The 22,240-nt window shown below is 38.2% G+C and overlaps 1 protein-coding gene across 4 annotated transcripts in view; it reads right to left on the reverse strand.

The window, feature by feature from the left end:
• The window catches only part of MYOM1 (myomesin 1), an 81,456-nt gene that overhangs the window by 36,219 nt on the left and 22,997 nt on the right, over window positions 1-22,240 (reverse strand). For all 4 annotated transcript variants that reach the window (XM_055703488.1, XM_055703486.1, XM_055703484.1 and 1 more), the window contains 13 exons: window positions 21,070-21,227; window positions 17,072-17,164; window positions 16,042-16,130; window positions 15,848-15,910; window positions 14,119-14,283; window positions 13,367-13,528; window positions 9,812-9,953; window positions 7,468-7,667; window positions 5,900-5,956; window positions 5,406-5,530; window positions 3,684-3,867; window positions 2,497-2,671; window positions 65-186 (listed from right to left, as the gene is read on the reverse strand). In XM_055703488.1, the coding sequence (XP_055559463.1) occupies window positions 65-186; window positions 2,497-2,671; window positions 3,684-3,867; window positions 5,406-5,530; window positions 5,900-5,956; window positions 7,468-7,667; window positions 9,812-9,953; window positions 13,367-13,528; window positions 14,119-14,283; window positions 15,848-15,910; window positions 16,042-16,130; window positions 17,072-17,164; window positions 21,070-21,227 (1,735 nt within the window). The remainder of the gene's footprint in view (window positions 1-64; window positions 187-2,496; window positions 2,672-3,683; window positions 3,868-5,405; window positions 5,531-5,899; window positions 5,957-7,467; window positions 7,668-9,811; window positions 9,954-13,366; window positions 13,529-14,118; window positions 14,284-15,847; window positions 15,911-16,041; window positions 16,131-17,071; window positions 17,165-21,069; window positions 21,228-22,240) is intronic.

Consider the following 22,240-nt stretch of genomic DNA (forward strand, 5'->3'; position numbering starts at 1 on the left):
ACATCTTTACTTAATTAAACCCCAACATATTTATAATTGAAAAGAGCAATGGAAAATAGCTTACCAATGGCTGCTTGCACTTCTATAGGCTCTGAATCCTGTGAAAATTCACTGAGCCCCGCTGCATTAACAGCTCTGACTCTGAAAATGTACTTCTCACCATTGACGAGCCCATGGCAAATGAATCTAAAGTAAACCAGTGAAGGAATACTTAGAAAGTATGAAGAATATTAAAAAAACTTAAGAGGAAAATAAAGCATTTCTTCCATAAAATGTATTCTGGTTTCTGAAAACTGAGGATAAACCATGACCCCAGTCACTTAAATGAATGTCAGAGAATGCAGAAAGTATCTAAGCACCTCACACATGCAACAAAGATAATATCTAAAACCATGTCTCTTCAGACATACCATTTATCAACAGTCTTTCCTTCTTAAGAATACACAAGTTTTTGTGTTGCTAGAGGGTCTAACTTACTTCTGTTATTATGTACAATCCATACTTTCTAATGGAAACAATGCAAAAATCTGCAGACATAAGCTCTGTATTTTCTTGTGGGATATCTTCATAACTAAAAGACACCTGTAGCGCAAGTTCCCATAATTCACTTCCAATCATAAATGAAAAATTGCAGTGTTCAAAAAAAATTATAGGGTATTGTGCAAGAGCTATGCAGTGTCTGATTTTTTAATTTCACTTTCTTGCTTTCGTACATGGCACAATAATCTAAGTCAGACAAACTCTTTTATTAGAATATTTTTTCTACTGGATTGCCTAATGATTACATGAAAAACACTCACCAATTTTCTCTGGTATTCACCCTGAAAACACAAAATTTCCCAAGACAGGAATAATTTCTTTCAGAAAAAATGAGTTTCGGGAATGTAAATACTTTATTTAAAACAACATTTATTTTTCAATAGGTATTTTCAGTGTATTTTATTTCACATTACTTTTATTTTGTTCTGCTTCATAATGTCACATCTTCCACTAGCAATGCTGACATCATGCACACATTACTTTTATTTTGTTCTGCTTCATAATGTCACATCTTCCACTAGCAATGCTGACATCATGCAATGATGTACAAAGCAAATATAACATGGAAAACAATATTCAAAAATGAAAATTTTATTGTAGTGAAAAAAATAAAACCTGAATCAAAATTTTCAGAGCAGAATCTTCCCTGCCCATTCAACCAGACTTTTCCAAATCATTTGCTTTAACTAGGATGTGTGCAGAAAACATATTTCAGAAGATCAAAATATACTGCATAATGCAAACTATGAGCTACAGCTAATGCCTTGAGACTGACTCAGCTAGAATTTACAGACAGCCTGTGCCTGACTGCATCATACATTATATTGCACTGACTAAAAATGCAGTGATAGGAACCTAAGCAGTGTAGTAATATCACAGTATATAGAAACTCAGAACAATATTTTTATTTCTACAATGAATAAAGATCACATTTCATATTTTAACATCAGAAAGCAACATGAAACTTCACCAATACTTGATGCAACCACAATATAAATCATAGAAGTATATAATATTACCACATACAACTGTTGCAATATAAATGCACAAAATACTTAAAGGAAATTGTTGTGCTTGTGTTCAAGCAAGTGGGGGTTTAGGTACTTTTGATATACTAAGCATTTACAGTGCCCTTCTAAACAATAAAATTGGTCCAAGGGTATTTAGCAGAGTGTTACTTATTGCGATAAATGTTGTCATGGATAGCAATTACAAATAAGCATAATCAGTCATAACAAACAGGGACTGCTTCTGGATTGACATTAATCCACTTGTGATCAATTTTTGCAGTTACTCCTTTAGACTCTGAAGATTACATCCTCATTCAAATAAAACCAAACCTGATTTAGCTTGCAAAGTTTTAAATCTTGATTATTTCTTCTGACTGCAGACTGAGCTTCATGTCAGTAAGCAATGTGAGTTTACACCCAATATTTAAGAGTGTTCATTAGTATCTTGATAATTGCAAGAGCAGTTAGAAAGCAATATTGTTAGTGTGATATAGTCCACATGTCCTCCTGACATTCTAGATACACAGTCCAGAAATGTTAACAGCAGTCTTCCAAAACAAAGGACTTTGCTTCCAAACATTATGCAGTCTTCCGCATTTGTAACTTCAGTCATTCCTCACTGTACTGTTTTTCATCAAACTGATAGGCTGTAAAACAGCTAGAACTAGTGAGCTGCTTCTCTTTTCTTCACTAGCAATGTACATGTTTCCTTCCCCCTTGACTAATTATTTCTATTATAAGGTTGATTATAAATTCTTTTTGGAGAAGACTCACAGTTTGAAATATGTGTTTGTAATTTCTTATGAACTTCATCTGCAAGAGTGATTCCAGCCTGCTGGCTACCACACAGTGATTAACTCTACTACTACTACTAATGGCTGGAAAGCACATCTCTCCAGTAAATCAAAAACTGATGACCATAATTTCCATGCTTAAAATCTGTTACCTTGTGCCTTTCACTGGGTTGTTGTTGCATGGTTCCCAACGGCCGGATCCAACTACACTTGACTCAATGTAGTACCCAACCAGCTCCTTGGCATCTGGGGGCTCTGTCCAAGTGACAACAACAGAGGTATCTGTATTCCTAGTTGGCATAATACGGCCCGGAGCTTTGGGAATATCTGTGGGAGAGAAACAGAAATAAATCAGCGACCAGCCAGTCAAAATTTACAAATAAAATAAGGATGACATTCTATTCTTGATTATATTAGTACGACCAATACAGATTTAACCCTCAAAAAACTCCTCTGATTTAAACTAAGTAATCTGGCACAACAGGACAAGATCAGTAGGTTCAAGCCTTCGGTGGTGAGCTGCCTCATTTCTCCATTGCCTATGATTCAGGGCATTTCCTTCAAACTACATCTAGTTTATTCCCTTGTGCTGAACATCTGCACTAGAGATGTGATTTGGAGCTTTCTAAAAGGGAAAAAGTTTAGGTGCACACTGAAGATTTTGTGCCTGCAGAATAAGTCAGAAACCAATGCCCCTGCTAAGTGTAAAAGGCATCTAAAGTGTTTTTCAGAAGAGCGGGTTTACTCTTCTAAAAGAATGTAGTTCATGTGCATCAGACTGCTCTGAGAATTCAAACAGTATGAAGTAAACAGAGACAATCCGGGAACTGGCTTGAAATCTGCACTGCTCTTTGGAAACAAATTGCTAATGTAGGTGTAGCTACTGATGCTTTACTGTGGTGAACATCTTGGCTTCTCTTGCAGTGGAAATAGACTCTGCATTCACATAAGTATTAAATTTCTCACTTTTGTTTAACTTGGCGAACAAGAAAGGTTAAACTCTGCTGATGTCTGGGCTTATTTTCAATAAAGACTGTAAGTAAAACAAAACATTTTTCTACTTCCTTGAGTATTCATTTTCTTTCACTATTTGCAGCCTTCGCAGTTCTTGGCATCATTATTTGCAGCTTAATTCCCTTGGTTTGCATCTGTCATTTGAGTATACGTTAAAGGTTCAACAACCAAACTAAAATTATTTTAGCTAAAGGGAATAAGTCACTGGCTACTGTTTATACTTGAATTATTTACTGGGCAGCTATCTGTCTTCGGCCAAAACCATTACATCATAAAATGAAAAGATACCATGGAGGTAATTGAATACATACGACCACACACTTACCAAGTTTGTCGTCCACTACAGTGGCTTCAGTTGCTTCTGAAGGTTCACCGATTCCAGCTGAATTGCAACAGCGAACTCGGAAGCAGTAGGATTTGCCTTCAGCCAAATCAAAAACTGCAAAGCGAGGAGACTTCACAGGGATCTCGGTGTTCACCCTTTGCCAGTCCTCTGTGCCAGCAATGCACTGTGGTCAAACCCAGAAACCATGTTTGGAACAAAAACATCTAAAAGCTGAGTGTCTAACCCAACAGGACATTCTACCCAGACCACCAAATGTATGTCTGCAATGGAGAAGAGGGAGTCACGTTCCTTTTTTGGGCCTTTCCGCAGAATGAATGCATTTCAAAGCTTATGAATCTGCCAAATGTTTACCTACCCCAGAAAACATACATAAAATCTTACTGGGTTTAATATATCAAAGCTAAACTCCTCTCCACCACAAGGAAGTGATGTTGTTATGAACTGCACCCAGTTCTGAACCACTTTCAAAATAAGTTCTGCAGACATTCAACATCATTGAAAGAACAAAATTCTAACATTGCCACATTGCTTCTAGATGTTCATGTCACTCAATTTTTTTGTGGTGGCTTCCAGAATTAATCAGGATCTGCCCTTCATTCTCCAGAAAAAATCAACATGTGCAATTAATTTGTGAATTATTTTTATTTCTGTGGCTAGAAGTTCTACATACTTCGACCATTTATACCATTAATATTAGTGATTAATTTTTGCCTGTGATTTACATTAAGGATAATCTCAATTAATCATTCTGGTTTCTGAGGGATTTCAAATTCTCAGGAGAACATTATCTATGTGACATTAGTGCTCAGTACTCAGCATGCAATATGTTATTACAAAGCTTTCTTATATGGAAACTCAAAATTCATATATTCATCCTCTCTAAGTCTGTTGCTAAGTGAAAGTCATCTTTTAGACCAGATTTTGTAAGAGAGATGAAAAACACATAATGGGAAGATATTTATGTCTCCCTCGATGACACCTCTAGATTGATAGGGAAAAGCATTGATAAAAAAGTTTGTGAGCCATGAGATACAAGTAAAAAAGGTGATGGAATGAAGAATTTTCTAGGCTAGCAGCCAAGCAAGAACATCTCAGAAAAGCAGGACACCAAAATTCAGACTTATGCTGTTCTAGAAAAGAAATTTTGTCATCTTTGTTGAGCTTGTGAAGCAAATGGAAAGTTAATGTAAAGGATAAACATGAAAAGACAGCTGGAGGAGAAAGCACTGATGCCAAGAAACTCTTGCAGAATGCCTCCATCCAAAATGTTAACAATCTGTCCCACCAGACAAGCTTCATTTATACAGATTTTATTTTACATATATATATATATAAATACACATTTTTATATATCATATATATGTGTGTGTGATATATATACATAAACATGTGACTTTGCTCTGTGCTTTCTCATTATGGAGGGAGTCTGACAGCTTGTCTACTCCAGGGTAGGTCAATGACACAATTCATAAAAGGATATTACAGTGTGTGACATGTTCTGCATCTACTTTTCTATTTCCCATCTTTCTTTTCTTCCTGGTTTATCTTAACCTACAGTAACAGTTATCTTGACGGAGTTCTAGTCCTGGCCCTAGTTTGGAAGTCTTAGGTGGAAATGAAAGTTAAGTAAAAGTCCAGAAGAGACGGTAAAAGAAATGTAAAAGATTGCCACAACATGGTTCTGATTTTGTCCAATTTTACCTTTTCCACAAAGTACATGATACCCTCATGGCCCCGCTGTCCTGGAGGTTTCCAGCTAAGCACAACATAGTTCTTGGTGGCTTCAGTAACTTGGAGGTCTGTAGGTGGACCAGGAACAACACCCTCTGAAGAACAGTGGAGAATAGGAAAGGGAACTGGGATTTAATTCCTTCATATTTTTATCAGAATTAGTGCCATTAATTAAAATATAGGAGTATTAATGTACTGTGGCATCTGATATTTTTTTTAAACATAAAGTTAAAAGCCTTCTAAACATTGGTTTTAAACGTCCTTCTAATTCTAAGCATGTTTATTTGTTAGGTCTTGAATAATGAAACCTCACCTTGACAACCAAGTTGTGAGTTATTCAAGGTCAAGTGACTCTCAGAACAACGGACTTTGGGTGTGTGCCAAAGTCTACTGAACTCACTGGGAGTTCTAATTATTCAGCCAGCTTCACATTAGGCTTTTGTAGGCAAAAGGACTGTGTTTACCTGCAGGTTCTTCCTCAGTGACAATAATCTGTCCAGTCCATGGAGCAGAAGGGTGACCTGAAACAAATGTCAGAGGTATCAAGGGAATGGGAGACTTCAAAAACTTTTGAAATAATGAGAAAACTGACTCCTGTGGTTCAAAATTAACATTTGCAAGATTCACATCAGCTCTATTTTTCGTTACTACTGTGACTGTTACTCACGTAGTAAGCTAGTTACCCAAACTAGTTGTACGTTTACCAGCTTGAATATTAAAGGCAGCTCAGTGATCAATAGAGCTAGACAATTTAATCCACTGAAACAGCTATTCCTTCCTGAAACGTCACTGAGGTCACCGAGGTGACAAGCAGAGGTATTTGGCTCACTCAGCTCATAGTTTTCAAAGAGTGAACTTCAACTGTCTTTTCCATACCCTATTCACTTAGTTTAACAGCTCACTCATTAAACGAAAAGCCAAATTCCTGCAGGCTGCTCTTTGTCTCTTTTTAACCACTTTCCCTCACATTACCAGCTTTCAAATCATGGGTCACAGTCACAAACAGAAATGGCTCAGCCTGACTCAACATACCCACTTGATATGATTTGGTGGCTCTCTCAGCACCGCTACGTCAGCATATTACTGCAGTTATGCATTCAGCTATCAACCAGGTCAATGCACTTTCAGAGATAATTTTTGCAAATTCTGTTCTCCACCTCCACATGCTTGACCTTATATTGGCTGATCTGTTGGATCATGAAGGATGAGAGGAGGAGATCAGTTTCCACCCTTCCCACCAAGGAGTCTCCTCCAGACTTCAGGTTTCACATGTTTGTCCGAGCACAGTGCTTCCCAGCAGCGCCAAACCTTCTTCCTCTGGCCTTTTGTTTTTCTTTTGAATGGGAACTATGATCATCTGACTGCAGCCTGTAGCTTGCAGCTTTGTAGACATACAAGCTGGGACTGTGGGAGCCCTGTAGCTTGCATGCAATACCCCTTCACACTGCACCATTTTAAATAACAGGACTTCCAAAATTAGTAGAAATAATTGGATTTTAGGCATATGATTTTGGCATATGGGTAGAGAGATGTATTTGGAAGCAAAATGTCTGTGACACAGGAGAAATATCCTTGACTGGCAAAATGTCAGAAAGCAGGGAACTTGGGATCTGTTGGGCTATCCTGGTATTGTACTGATGTTACTGGAAGACTTCGATCATCACATGAGCCCAGAATGAGCCACCCTTGTCTGCGACTCAGAGACAGACTATTCACAGGATCCATTCAGCTATTTTGTTGGCTGAACAAAAGCAAGTCTCTTTAGGCAATTAGCTCTCCTGTGCCTTTTTCCCCCCTTCCTGCAAGTTCGGAGCACAGCACCACAGCCAGCCAAAGCCACTTCAGCCAACAGAGCACTTTGTGCAAAGAGCACCGAGATGATTTCTTCCTGGCAAAGCTGTTTCCAAAGAATATTTTGTTTTTGCATTGCTCCCTCTAGTGGTATTTCAAAGGTTTATGAGTAGATCGTTATATTATTATTTTTTTTTAATTACTTAAACCTCGCAGGTAACCTGCAAAAAGCACATCTTACTTCTAAGCCTGGCTCTGTCAGCAGGATCCAGAGCAGCCACGGGCTCTGACACCCGGGATGGCAGGCTGATGCCAGCTTTGTTCACAGCTCGGACTCGGAAAATGTAGGAACGGCCTTCAATCAGGCCAGTGACAGGGAAACGAGCAAATTTCACAGGAGTCTCATTGCACTGGGTCCAGTGGGCCGTGCCAACCTCACACCTGAAAAACAGAAAGAACAAGAGCAGTGCTGGGAAGGGGAAAATGCCGACTTAGCTGGTTCATACCAGTTTCCTCTGCAGCGTTGTATACTGGTGACAGCAAAGCAGCTGCACCCAGGGGTCAGGGATGAAGTACCATCTGGGCATGCACTAAATCCCTCACAGCTGCACCCCTTCTTTCCTGAACTGAGGAAGGCGCATGAGCAGAACTCAATTCACTGTTTAAACTCTCCGAAGTATGCTTAAGGAGTGTCAGCTTTAGCATTCTTGGAGTGTCATGAATTACATGTATCTTTTACATTTGCCAGAAGGTGACCAGTTCATGTTTCATGCAGTGCTTCACTACATCCTACAAAATGATGGGCTTCATGGGGCATGGAGACCTCCGTTGTGAGTTCTGTGACCAGCCCAGCACACAGATGGCTGTGAATGGGGTTAAAGTCAGTCACGCAGCTGGACCCTGCTTCAAAGGCTGCTGGGGCTGCCAAGGGAGCCTTTGGTTTGGTGGCTGCAGCCACTGCAGTGACAAGACCCTGCAAAGTGATGCTGGTCCTGCTGCTGCAAAACCTCACACCTGACAGGAGGCTGTTTTCTGGCAGAAGAGATAACAAGCAGCAGGAAGGGACTGCGGTGACTTCAGCTCAGGCAGCCAGGAGGAGCCTGTGGGGATGGGTTCCCTGTATCCGCAACATGGTCAACAGGAACATGAACTAGCAGCTTGGGAAAGACTTTTTATTGTTAATGAGATACCTGCCAAACTGAATGTTGCAGTGCCTACCCAGATTTCTTGGCATCTGTGAGCATCTCTTTTCTGGGAATTGTTACCATCTTGCTCAGGGTGGTTTTGTGGCTCTGGTTTCTGCTTGGGGCAAAGGATGCCCACGCTTTGCCCCTAGCATTAGCACAGACCCCTCCTGCTGCCTTGGGTTACCCACTTACTCTAGGGTCCTTACTCCAGGTTAGGGGCTAACGTGGCTGAATATTTGGGTGCCTAAATACCTTCAGTGGGATCAAATACTGGAGAGCAGCAACACAGCTTTGAATTTAGGAGCAAATTTAGAATAAAGAAGGTGAACACAAAGGAAAAAGCAAAGTGCCATTCATCTTGAGGTTAGTCTTACTGCTGACATCCCTCAATAGCCTACTTTTAAAATGAGATATTATTTTTCAGAGTCTAGTCCTGTCTTTTGTTTAGGCTTTTTCAATGAATGTGAGAACCATAGCTTAGGTCTAGCGCAGCATAGTTACAGTGGCAACTGACACTCAGAAGTTAGAAAACCATTTTTTTATTATTTTAATTATATTTGAATTGAACGTACTAATGTTAGATTTATTTCACAAAGCAATGACTTCTTTTTCACATATATAATTTATATATATACAACGGCATAATACAGTGGCATATATATATATATATATAAAATGTTTGCGGGTTTTTTTAACATGCATCTGAATAAACCCACAGGAACACCGTACTACTAATGATGTATTCTGTTACTGACATTCAAATAGATATTAGCAGCTCCGAAGATCATTGCAAGTCTCAAAATACTGACTGAATTTCTTAAACCCCAGGCTTCTGGAATCCTGCCACTGTGTGACACATTGACGTTTCATATTTTTAAAAATTATTTCAAACTCTTATTGTTACAGAGAAAAACACCTACGCGTGACCTGCATGCAGCTTGTCAATCTAAGAGTTTGGAAAACAACAGTGCATAAAAGAAATGTAAGTCCCTTTGGGATAATATTTTGCTTTGTGCTACGTAGTAACTATTTGGAAAGGTGCAGGAGAGCACTGACACAGAAGGAGCCACAGCTGCCTGATGGAGCTGATTCTGTAAGCTACCAACCGCTGCAGAGTCCCAAAGCCTCTCAAGCCCCACAGGAAGCAGCGAGGGCTGAACTATGCAGTGTCTCACAGAATCCTTTCTATGTAGTTAAATGAAGCAGGACGTAATTATTTCCATGAAAGTTGTATCAGGCCCAGCCAATCTAAACCAAAAAAAATGATTTTCTTCTGGCCAGCAACAAGAATTAAAATAACAAAATGACCATTTTATCTCATGCTTTTCAATGTGCTTTTAGATTTTTGAGTTAGAATGAGCAGCAATATAAATTCTCCAGTCTGGCGTGCTCACTGACCTGTCAATGAAATATCCAAGGATGGGGTTTCCTCCATCAACAGCAGGCTGCTTCCAGGAGACAATGACATAATCTTTGTTGGCATCTAAGCACTGCACATCTAGTGGTGCGCCAGGGGCTCCTGGGATTTCAGCATCAGCATCTGTGAGGATGGAGACATGTTTCCAAATGTGAACCATAGTTCTTTCTCAATTATTAATCTTTAGGACCAAACTCTGCACCTAATGAGCCAAAAAAAGAAGTTCCATTACTGGCTTCAAAAAGTATTTATTTTTATATTGCCAGTGTTTTTTCTAGGTTTTGGGTTTCTCTTTGGCACATTTACAAATGCTTAGTATGTTATAGCATACTGTACATGTAGTTCACCTAGGCATTTTAAACAAAATTAGTAACATGCATTCTGGTTGGGTCACTGTCAGAGACGTAGCTGAATGAAAAACTCCACAGACTGTATATTTACCTGCTATTCTACTTAGGAGAAGAGGCTGATATATTGTCTTACTGCCAGGTAATGGCTCAATCAAAAGTATTCATCCACTGCATATACAACACTGAAAGCTCTTACCTCCACACATGGCCCTTCATTGTTTGTTTTCGCTTACCTATGAACTGCAAAGGTATCAAAACCTTTTGAATTTTAATTATATTACACATACACTATCACTGTGGAATATAACCTCCATAAGAATGAGCATATTGTTCCTTTCAAGTGTTTATCACAAACCTGGGACTGCTGATGTCAAAGGGTCCTGGCTTCAGCTTCTGGACATATCTTATTGAAAACTTTAAAAAACAGAGCACAGTGCTGGGCACTGGGGAATTTTACTGTTTACACAGAGTCTGATTGGTGAGATAGGGTAATTTTCATGTCGAGAAAAATAACCTTTACTGGAAGAATGTATGAAAGATTTTCAAAGAAAAGAGGTGGTTTCTCTGAAGAATAGCACCAATTTGTACACTTACGTGTAGCATTTTTCAAGCCCTGTTGTAAGTTTAAAAGAAGACCTGACTTAGACAAGAAAGATGTATAGATCTGAAGAAAAAAATACTTTGCTAAAAAACCTTTTTCATACATTCTATCTAAACCCTAGACTTCTTAAACAGTATCGGTGTTTCAAGGCATTACAGGATTTTGTACTGCAATATACAGTAATCCCTATTTTTCATGCTTTTGGCTTTCAGAAAAAAAATGGCTTAAGTAAAACAGTAGTCTTCAGAAAAAAGAAACCCACATTTTACACTGTTTCTTCTCTTACAGGCAGAGTAGCATCATATGGAGCTTACGTGCTCTAATTACAGCTAACCTGATGTATTTTTAAAAACAATAACATACAGGATATAAGCAATCCAGATAACAAAATAATAGGAACATTAAGAGCAATAACAACATGCATTTAGTGCTCTCCATATGAAAAGTTTTAGTTGCCCGTATTTACCACTTGATGGAACATGAGACACCACAGTTTCTTTCCAAGACAGACTGGGAAATAGCTGGGACAACCAGCATTGCTGATCAGCCTCCAGGAGGCTAGGATTTCACCCCTGATGGGCTTGCTGACAAATGCTCATCTGTAACCATGGCAGAAGGGTCACACACCCTCTCTAAGTCCATCTAGAGACTTAACAACATGTACTTGATCAGTGCAGCGCTCACTTCCATCTATACACAGGAATTTCTGTGTGTAACACAGAAAGACAACGGCTTGTGCCTAAATACCATAGCTAGCCATTTACAGCAAATCTGTCTACAGTTTAGAAGGAGCAGTGAGGAATATAGTAGCTAACCTGAGACTGTGGGGACGTTTTAAGTAGGAATGTATAATATAATTGCTCTAATTAGAATTTGGCAAACACACTGATGGGCTAATAAGATACTCTGGTGAAAGGGATTGTGGGTTTGCAATCAGGTCGTACCTGAGCTGCTGGAAGATGTAACAGGAATGAGGGTGATTATTTATTTATATGGCAGCACAATTTTAAACAAAGCAAGAAAGGCAAGTCCTATTTCTTGTCACAGCTGCTCATTTCAGTAGAGTCTTTCCTCAGGTGATGAAAACATCTGCTCCAGTCATATTTTCTGAGCAGGCTGTTATCTCACACAGCTCTGCTGGACTTGGCAACATAGTACCATTCTGGGCATGGTCTTAGAGCCAAGAATTCCCAGAGCATTTTGAGTTAGCATTACACACTTCAGCTGCTTTTAGCAGCTGGGACAGATATAGAATCAGCACACAACCTGATAGCCATGGCTCCTTTTAAAGAGATATTTCTCTAATAGAAATTCAAGGAAGTTTTTTTGTGGTACAAGCAAACAACACCTGGAGAAATTGCATTTTAATTGTACACTCTGCTGCTTTACTATAGAGAATCACAGAATGGTTGAGATTGGCAGGCAACTCCAGAGATTGTGTAGTCCAACCCTAAGATCAAAGCTGGCTTGGCTAGACCTGGTTGCCCAGGACTATGTTAAATCAGGTTTTGGATATCTCCAAGGATGGAGACTCCACAGCCTGTCTGGGTAACCTATTCCAGTATTCAGTCACCCTTGTACTAAAAAAAGTGTTTTCTTATGTTAAAATGAGCTTTCCTGTATTTTAATTTGTGTCCATAGCCTCTTGTCCTGACACTGGGCACCACTGACAAGAGCCTGGCACTGTTGTCCTTACTCCCTTCCGTCAGGTATCTATACATATAGATAAACTCCCCATAGCCCTCTCTTCTCCAGGCTGAACAGCCCCAGTTCTCTCAGCCTTTCTGCATAGGAGAGGTGCTCCAAGCCTTCAATCACCTTCACAGCCCTTCACTGGACGCACTCCAGTAAGTCATCTCCCTTGTACTGGGAAGCCCAGAACTCAATCCAGCATTCCAGATGAGTCTCACCAGTGCTGAGTGGAGGGAAAGGACAACCTCCTCAACTTGCTGGCAATGCTTTTCCTAATGCAGCCCAGGATGACACTGTCCTTCTTTGTGACAATGGCATGTGTTCACCTTGGCATCCACCAGGACCCCCAGTATCTTTTCCAAAAAGTGGCTTTTCAGCCAGTGAGCCCCGAGCCTATACTGGTGCATGAGCATATTCTTCCCCAGGTGCAGATCTTTGTGTTTCCCTTCCACTGTATCTTTTCCTGCATTGTGCATTACAGACCCCTCAAATGGTGCACAAAATCTTGATCAAAACAGTGTACTTTTGGCTGGCAGTGAGAGGGTTACAAAAATAAATTTTGAAGTTATTATGTAGATTTTTCCTCTTTATGACTTATGTCCAGTACTCTTTTCAGGCTGAAATTGAGAAAGAGTTTTGTTACATCAACACCCTAGATTTCCTCCTCAGAATGCCAATGGTGTCTGGAAGTCTTCTAGCACGTGACACCAATGCATGAGATATACATTCAGTTTTTCCAGAGTTAACAATTGGAAGCTATATTTCTAGAATATATGAATAGAAAATCATTATCCTCTTTTTAATGGGAAAAAAAAAAAAAAAAGCACCTCAAATGTCTAAAGCTTATTTTGCCAGCATGTTTTCCTCATTTTGGTATCCTACCAGTATCCTACCTCGAACGAAGACATAAGCACTGTACTCTTCATAGTAGTCTCCCATCACCACTCGTAGAGTGTAAAGACCTTCATCTTCCTTGTTTGCATGAGTCAGTGTTAATGAAGCTCGCTCCCCACTCCAGTGCATCTGGACCCATTTGGATGGTGTAATAAGAACACCTAGAAATTAGAGAATTTCATTATGAGAACTAGCTGGATATACTAAGGAACAGAGTCCAAATATGAAGACTATATTGGAATAGATTGGAAATACACAAGAGACCATTCTTACTATGCAATTTTCTGTCTTTGAACACAATCATAAATTATAAATCATAAATGTTCTCATGCCAATTTTGTCTTAGTTTTCAATGTGTAACTTCAGAAAGCAACAGCTTTTTAGTCAGCTGTTGCACAACACATTTGTGCAACTACTTAAGAAATGTCTTGTCATATAAATAAATAGTAAAAACTACGTGGGCTATGTAGATGGGCCACATAGATGTTGGAGCTGATCAAAATGCTTCTAATTTAAATATTTTAAGGAAGAAAAAATCCCTAGAAGACATTTTCACAGTGCTTCATCAGTTTTCTAACTGTGGTTCCACTTCAAAATGCTGGATTTTGAAAAACTTTTAATTGAAAAAGAGAAAATGTTACTCTTTGAAAATCTGAGAAAGTGACGATCAAATCATAAAGTTCACATGTGCTGAAATAAGTAAAAATTTACATAAGAGCAGTTTTTATTTCTTCTTGTCAAACTTTCTCACCATTTCTGTACCATTCGATTTCTGGTTTGAAGCGCTTGATATCAGGACTGATGACAACTGTGCAGCCCAGACTCATTGTCTCGCCTTCTCTCCCAAAGGCTACATCAAACTTGTCGACAAAGCTGATTTCAAACCTGGAAGCATAGCCATGAGGGGTAACGCCAACTGTGTAAGGGAAAAAAAACATCTGGTTGGTTACTTTTTCTTTCCTTTTGTGACAAGAGTAGGAAGCAAAAGTACCCAATAATTATGAGTACAATCTCAGGCAAAGTTTAAGGTATAAATAGAAACAATGTATATAAAATCATCATCTTCAGAGGTAATTGCAGTGTTAAATAATCCAAGCCTTTACTATCACAGAGAATCAACTATTTATTCATACAACTCTAGTTCTTGCAGCTAGTTCATTTTCTCAGGGAAAGGCTCCTGCAGAATTTCAAAATTTCAGATCCAGCATTTTATCATAAGGTTTGTTTTATAACTTTAAAAGACTTCTATTTATGATTAATGATTTGTTCAGGCCCAGCTGATCTTTAGCTTATATGGTTCTTCTCTTTCCCTAATTTAATTCCTGCTCCATCTCAGGGCAGTCATGTGTCCCCTCAGCCTTCATTTTCATAAACTAAATAAGCCTTTGGGAGGGCTCTTAATATAAAATTAGCTCCCCATTCCCTCAGGCATTCAGGTAGACTGTTTCTGTACTTGCTCCCGTATTTATCTTTTCTGGTGCTGTGAGGCCCAAGTTGTGCAGTACTCCAGACAGAATAGCTGAAGTGCCTTACACTTGTACTGAATGTACATGGCACGGGAGCTTCCATGTTTCTTTTGAAAACAGCTCAGCTGGTAAAACCTAGGGTCACATTTTCCTTTTCCACAACTGCCTTACACTGGTGGCTCTCAGTCTTCCTGTAATAAATGAATATATGCAGATTGTCATCTTCCTTTCCCATAACCAAGTCATAAATCCCAAATTATATTGGAAATGTGTGGCCTTGCATTTTGTAATGTGGTACATAATTTTGTTTCTATTGTTTCAGAGCTTTGGTATATAAATACCAGCTAGTATGCCTTTGCAACATATCTCTGATTCTATTTGTGCTGCTACAATAAAAGAAATGTCCACAAGTCTCATCTGTCAAGCCTTTCAACCACAGGGCCCCTAGGGCACTTCACCTGCATGACATACACGGGTGGATTGTCTTAACGTCATGGAAGTATCTATGCAATACTGTAAATCACTTCAAAGTGTGAGTTTCTTACGTAAAACAAGCTACCATTTTTACCTTGATATATCCAAAATATTCAAATTGGATTCTGGCTCTTTGATCTTTTCTACACATTTACGCAATGCATGGAGTCACATAGCTGCAGACAAGAACAATTAAGTCAACTATTCTACTTAGGTGCATGCACCCCCTAGATTTTTTTCTAGGCCATGTTTTACATATTGCAAAAGATGAAGTGTCTCTTCTTTTGACAGATTTTATTCCACAATAAAGTGCAATATTAAAAAATTGTTTCTTATATAATCAAACAGCCATAGTCCTAGAAGGCAGTGTCTTTTTCCCCTATAGGTGAGGCTAACATAATCTGAAACTGTAGAGCTCAGTACCTTTGTAAATCAGACCTGCTTCCTTTTTAAATAATGTTAAAAAATAGTCTGCTTAGTCATTTCTCATAATGTGCAACTGTAAATGGATGGGTCAAACAAACATATGGTGCAACTTACAGCCCAGAGGCATGGAAACTGTTCCAGCATGCAGAAGACTTGGATCAATTTCTCCTTTGTATCCTAGGCAGAAAAAGAACAACTTCAGTCACTATCACCAAGAGGTAAAGGCTCTCTGAGCCACAAAACCAAAACTGGTAATGTGCATCTTAACAAAAAAAAAAAAACCCAAAGGAAATATTTTGCAAACCTACTCTTTACCACAAGAGAAGCATAAGCCGAAATTTCTCCTTTAACATTCATAGCAGAGGCCCGATACTGAGCAGTGTCGTCAAAATCACATCTAAAATGAAAGAAAATATTAAGCAGAGCACCCATTTTACTCCTTGTCATGGCCTCTCCCGTTTCAGATTAAAAAAACACTAAGAAATCTAGGCAAAATCTATAAAGAAGTAAAAGCTTGGAAGAAAGACACACTGGACTAACTAGTTAAGTTTTTATCAATGTTAAAAATCCAATATTTGAAATAAATGTCTCTTTTCAAATATCACCTACAGATTTGAAATTAAGAATACAGCATAAGTAGGAACAAATTGTCTGATGATATTTATCTAAGTTATCTCTAAGTGTTCTCTTATTTACTGCCTCCTATGGAGAGATGCCTAATGTGGAACCTGTAGAAATGGTAGATACCATAAAATATTTTCAAAAGGCACCCACTAGTATCTGAAACTAGTCAAAATCTATATCAAATCTAGATTGTTACTGATTGTCAAATTAACTGATTGGGTCTCATGTTTTCAGTGTTTTTTAAATCAAAGTGACTGCAAAGAACTCCTGTTTGGAGGATGACTACTGTTAGAGATCTTTTTTGTGTCTAAGTGAGGACATCTCAGTTCTGTTCCTCATTTCAGTAAGAATCAGGAACTTTGCTGTATTTGAGAAAGTTAACTCACATATTTTTATCCTGGATCAGATTTTTCTCATGTTAAACTATACTCATGAAGCAGACAAATGGAAAAAAATAATCACAAATGTCCCACATGTTTTTGACTCAGCCATAAATAGAATAACAATCCAGATAAATTGCTCACTCAGGTAAACTGCATACCATCTACTGAGGAAAACCAGAACTGCTTCAACATTTAGTAGACAACATTCATTTCAGCAGTACAAACTTGGTCCGTCTTACATCCCCAAGAAATATGTTCACATCTTTCAGGTCTCAATCTATACCAACATTTCAGCTTAAAGGGTTTGTTCTAGTATCTATTATTTGCTTACGTGCTAATCTCCAGTGAGTGCAGCCCATACCGACTTTCAATGATATACTTGCCAGGGTGAGTCTGTACATCAATGGGTACATTGTTTTTGTACCTATGGAAAAGCAAAGAAACCGTATGTCACAAATGGAAGTGTATAATTTTATACTTCAAAAGGTCAAGTGCTTGATGTTTGAAATAGAACATCAGTTTCTGCATATTTCTCCCAGATAAACTGTGAATTTTATTTTCGAATTATAAAGAGAAAATAGTCTTGAATGGGATGAGAATCAGTTTCTATTACTATGAACTTAATGTTACTACTTGTAAAGGAATGGAGGAGTCACATTAATAACACCTCATGAGTAACATCTGTGAATTGCAAACTGAAAATTCTGTAGCATCCTTACCTACTAGATATCGTACGCAATTTTTTTGTCCGCATATTTGATCTACTTTCAAAACCTGCATATTCACAATAATGTCAGGTAGGAAGTTAACTTTTTTATTATTATTTGCATAGCTAATTTGATGGGATTAGACTGGTAAAGAAAAATTGTCTTGCTGGTAAAGTGCATTGCAGCGAGGGATCAGGCAAAAGCTGTACTACTAAAAACTTCTCTGCCTTTACAGGTATACACTATGAGTGTTTTCTGGTACAGTTACATCTTCAGGTAGGAAAAGTTTACTGTTCAAAATCCCCAGTAAGTAATTTGAAGGAATGAACAAATACTGATCTGTAGTGAGCTGGTACTGCTAATTTCAGAGTTGCTGTAAACAGGTTGAGATTCACAGAGGGAGAATTCAGTGGTTCACGCTAAATTCTTCCTCATCAACCGTTGCATAGAGTCATTCATTCTGGACAACACATGTATAACCAAGTAAATGTTCAAGTGAATCCCATCTTAAGTAAGCATTAGTAATAAACCGTCAACAGGAGTCTAATAAAATTACACACTGAACTGTATTCAGTACATTTGGGATTGATTTGAGGTCTATAAAGAAACAACGTTTCCTAAGATAGTGTCATCCTTTAACATAGCTTTCCCTGTGCTCCGTAAGTTACATATATAAGGGAAGTGGAAATAAAAATTATGATTGATAGATAGAAGTATCTTCATCTCTTACTTTGATGTAGCTTAAATAAACCTTTCCCTTCCTAAGTCGTAACAGATATCCAGCCAAAGAGCTTTGCTTCTTCATTACAGATTTTAAATTTTAAATCTCTCATGATTTGCAGTCAGGAAAGGGAACTGGTCTTGTGTCAGTGGCTTGTCCTACTTCACCCAACAGGTCAGTAATAACAGATTTTATTTTTACCAAGAATATTATTAGTTTAATATATGTCGAGATGAAACCATATCCATGATAAATCTGCAAATTGCCTTTCAGCACTTTCAGTGTTGAGGAATAAATAATATTTCCCTGGCTACAAATATTTTTGCATAGTAATACACTGGGATTTTTCCAAGTGCCAGAGTAAGGGAGGATCATAATCCCTTATGCTTTTCATCCTGATCTTCTTCTTAGCAAGGTATTTATGAAAAGGGACTCAATGCAGGCCAAGACTTCAAACACTTGCAGAGATGCTTGACCTCATTACAGATCTCCTACTGCGTTATCCTGACTTACAACAAAGAATAATGCATGAGTCCAATAAGAGTAATCCATTCACCACCACTCTTCACCTCATCTGTGCAATGGTGCCTCCCAGACTGATCTGCCTGGGAACATCTGGGCATCTTTATATTCCATGTAGTGCATCAAATAGTTTAGAAAAATAGGATAGTGCTATCAGTTCCTAATATTTTCCAGGGAATATGAAATCCTGTGAAACAGCACTTGACTCCATGATCTCTTTACATTTTCTCCAAAGGGCTGGGCAACCCTCAGATCCTGTTGGCAATGAAGGCATTTGGTAGCATGTGATGCCATGCAGAAACAAGCTTTGACTGAGTCATGCCAGCAGTGATATGACTTGCACTTGTTTTATTTTCATTATCAGGTTAGTAAAAAATAATTGATTTAATTTTCATGTACTTATATTCATCTATGGAAAGCATATGGCTTGTGTGTGTTAGAAGGACCACTTGTTATTTCTGGAAATGCGAGTTCCAGAACAGCCAAGTCATTAGCTAATGTTGGACTGCAACCTCCCACTGTCATTATGCACTGATAGTTTATGCTTCTGCTACTGGTTTCAAGTGTCCTGGGTTTTCCATATGCTTTTTCCAAGGGAGTCAGAACAGCTGCATGAGACAGTAATGTTTTCTTTAGAGAAAGTTCATTAAGTTTTATAACTTTTCAGGTACGTGAAAAGGTCTTCGTTGCTTATGCAAAGAATGACTGTTTGGAATACGCGACTGACATTTCGTTAGAAACGCTGAATGAAAGCTGACATCAGCATTGTTCTGTGTCTCAGAGTAAAGGCACCTGCTGAAATGGCTGTGAACTCTTGGGGTTTTTTCATTAGTAGCCTGTGCTGAACTGAAATCCCTTTGGAATTCAGATGTACAGTAAAATGATATATTAATTTCCACCACCCACATTTAGCACTTAGATGAAAGGCAGGTTCACAGTGAGAGCAACAGCAGACAGCTGAAGGTTTGCTTTAACCACGTCAGGTTTCTGGGATAACGTGTATCGCAACCGAAGTGAAAAAGCCTCAGCTCTTGCATTCTTGGCTAGGATTCGGGTTACAGAGCTGGATTACAGCCGTGAGTGTAGCTGACCATTCCTTATGTCCAGCTGAGACCAGACTCAAAGGGTTTGTCTGGAATCTTGTCTAGGAGCAATGTCAAAGCAGGGCACTTGCAGCCTTTACACGTGTCCATGAAGAGCCTGGCTACTGGTTGTCATAAGTCTGAGAAGAGAGACCAAGTGAACTCGTGGGTATCAGCTCTGGCCTATTAATGTACCTCTTAGCAGCACTTTTTATGAAGCTCTGAGATTAAGGTTTTTAAGACCTAAATAAACATAGAGTCCATTAAGCAATTCAAGCAGTAAATTGCAAAAAATTAGTATTGCTTTACATCGTGATATAGTAAACGTTTTCTGTTTTCTCCACAAATAGACTCCCCATAGGACTTACGCCTAATCAATGTTTACTGCTGAATGCAGGCTTAGGGTTTTTTAAAACATTTTATAAACACATACACACATTTTATATACACATTCTAGAATAATCTTTTAAATTAAATAAGGAGCATCAAATCTCATTTTATGTTTGGAAAAAAGCTGTTACATATTATATTACCAACTTGATGGTATCCGTGTAGCATGAAACATAAGAAAGATCAGCGCAATAGGTGGTGAGACAGTAAAGCTTCACAAGTCACTGTTAATTAAGTTAAATCAATTCCAGTCAGGGTAAGCTTTAACCCAAGAGTCAAATTAGACCTTCAGCTATGACTAAGAGTATCTTTTGGGTTTCTTACAGTAAGGTTTGGTTCAAAACCCATTCAAATGAATGGAAAGTTTCCACTAGACTCCAAAGCTTTCATAATATTTGAATGGTCCTGGATCCAAGTCTTTGACTTCGAATAATTATGTCTGCTATGAACACTCTGTGTCATGAAATTCCAGTTTCATGGAGATTCAGTACTTGGCTCAACAGCCAAGCAGCTAGCTTTTAACCAAAGCATGCTTTAATGCTTCAGAACATTAATGGCATTTGTAGACTAAATAGAACTATTTGGAAAATATTATTTTAAGGATAGTACTGGTGATAAATTAAACTGCTATTTTTCCTTCATCAGCAGATGGAATGTACTGGATGTCTCTATGAAAAAAAATAATCTATGCATTCCTATTGTTGTTACACAAAGTATTATTCTGCTTTTTAATATTTTGCTTTCTTTTTGTATGAGGTTACTTGAAAGGTGTTTGACAGTCCTCTGTACCTGTTTTTTTTTATAGAACTTGCATCTTTGCATCTTTCTGGAAAAAATACCACATTCGCTAAGGTGACTTCAGATATTGGTTATGTGATGACTTTCAGTGCTTGAGATACAAACTTACCATGTAACACGGGGTGCTGGCCAGCCAGCTACGGAACAACGAAATTTGACATTTTGCTTTTCCCAGACAGTGTGGGAACGAGGCTCAATAATAAACTCAGGAGCATGTAAAAGTTTATCTTGATTCAACTTTTTGTGGAATGCCTGAGTATCTTCTAGCTGGAAAAGAAACATTTCATTATAAACTCCAGCAGCTATAAGTGCAAATTATTAATATGCAAAAAGCTTTTTTTTGAAGACCAGTAAAAAATTATGCTTTTTTTATTTAAAAATCCAGACAGACATACTTCATTTATTTATCTCACCTAGACACAGAAAACAAAGTTTTCATCTTCAAGAAGCTCTCCTTCCAAAATAGCTAGAGTTGATTTTACTAGGGTTTTTCCCTTAAAATTATTCTAAGTAGAATAATTTTCCACATTTTTTTTTAATACAGAGTGAAGGGTGAAATATGTCTGAAACTCAAATGTCTTCTGTGCTTTTTCTCTAATGCAATATCATGTATGCCTAGATCATCTCTGACAGACCTGCTCTCAAACCTTTCCTACTGATGGTATCTTTCATCCTCCAGGAGTAACTGTTTCAATTGCATGGCTATCCACAAAGCTGCAAGAAAGAAATCCTAATATACTATAAATCTTGCTTTCTTCAGACTATATGATTTATTTTCTGCCCTAATTTTCACATATATGGAGAATTACAGGTCCCTGTATTAAGGTTATTGAAAGAAGACAGCTTTCATAATCCTCTCAGTCTTCCATAAACTGTGCAATGCCAATTGTCCTTACAATTGTTTCTCAGTTCTGGACAGGTTCTACTTGTCCTCAATGTTCATAAAACAGTAAATACTCATTATCAGAGGTCCAACAGTCTCCACACAATTAAATAATTCCTCCCCATGTTTTAGTGACAATATTTTTGTTAAAACACTCTAGAATGGCATTTGTTTTTATACATCAATGACTGACATCAGATTTCTGACCTGTCACCTCAGGTACTTCTACCTAGTCAGGTATTCCTCATTTACTTGTTCTTTTCCTTCTGTGTGTAGTAAGCTCCATTGCTGTTATCAAATTTTACATTCACTGTTTCTCAATTTTTGAGATGATTTTGAACTTTTACCTTACGTTTAAAAATGTATATGCCCTTTCCAACCTCATGTCATGAGGCTA

This window comes from Falco cherrug, chromosome 3 (assembly GCF_023634085.1).
Source record: "Falco cherrug isolate bFalChe1 chromosome 3, bFalChe1.pri, whole genome shotgun sequence".
NCBI classification, from domain to species: Eukaryota; Metazoa; Chordata; class Aves; order Falconiformes; family Falconidae; genus Falco; species Falco cherrug.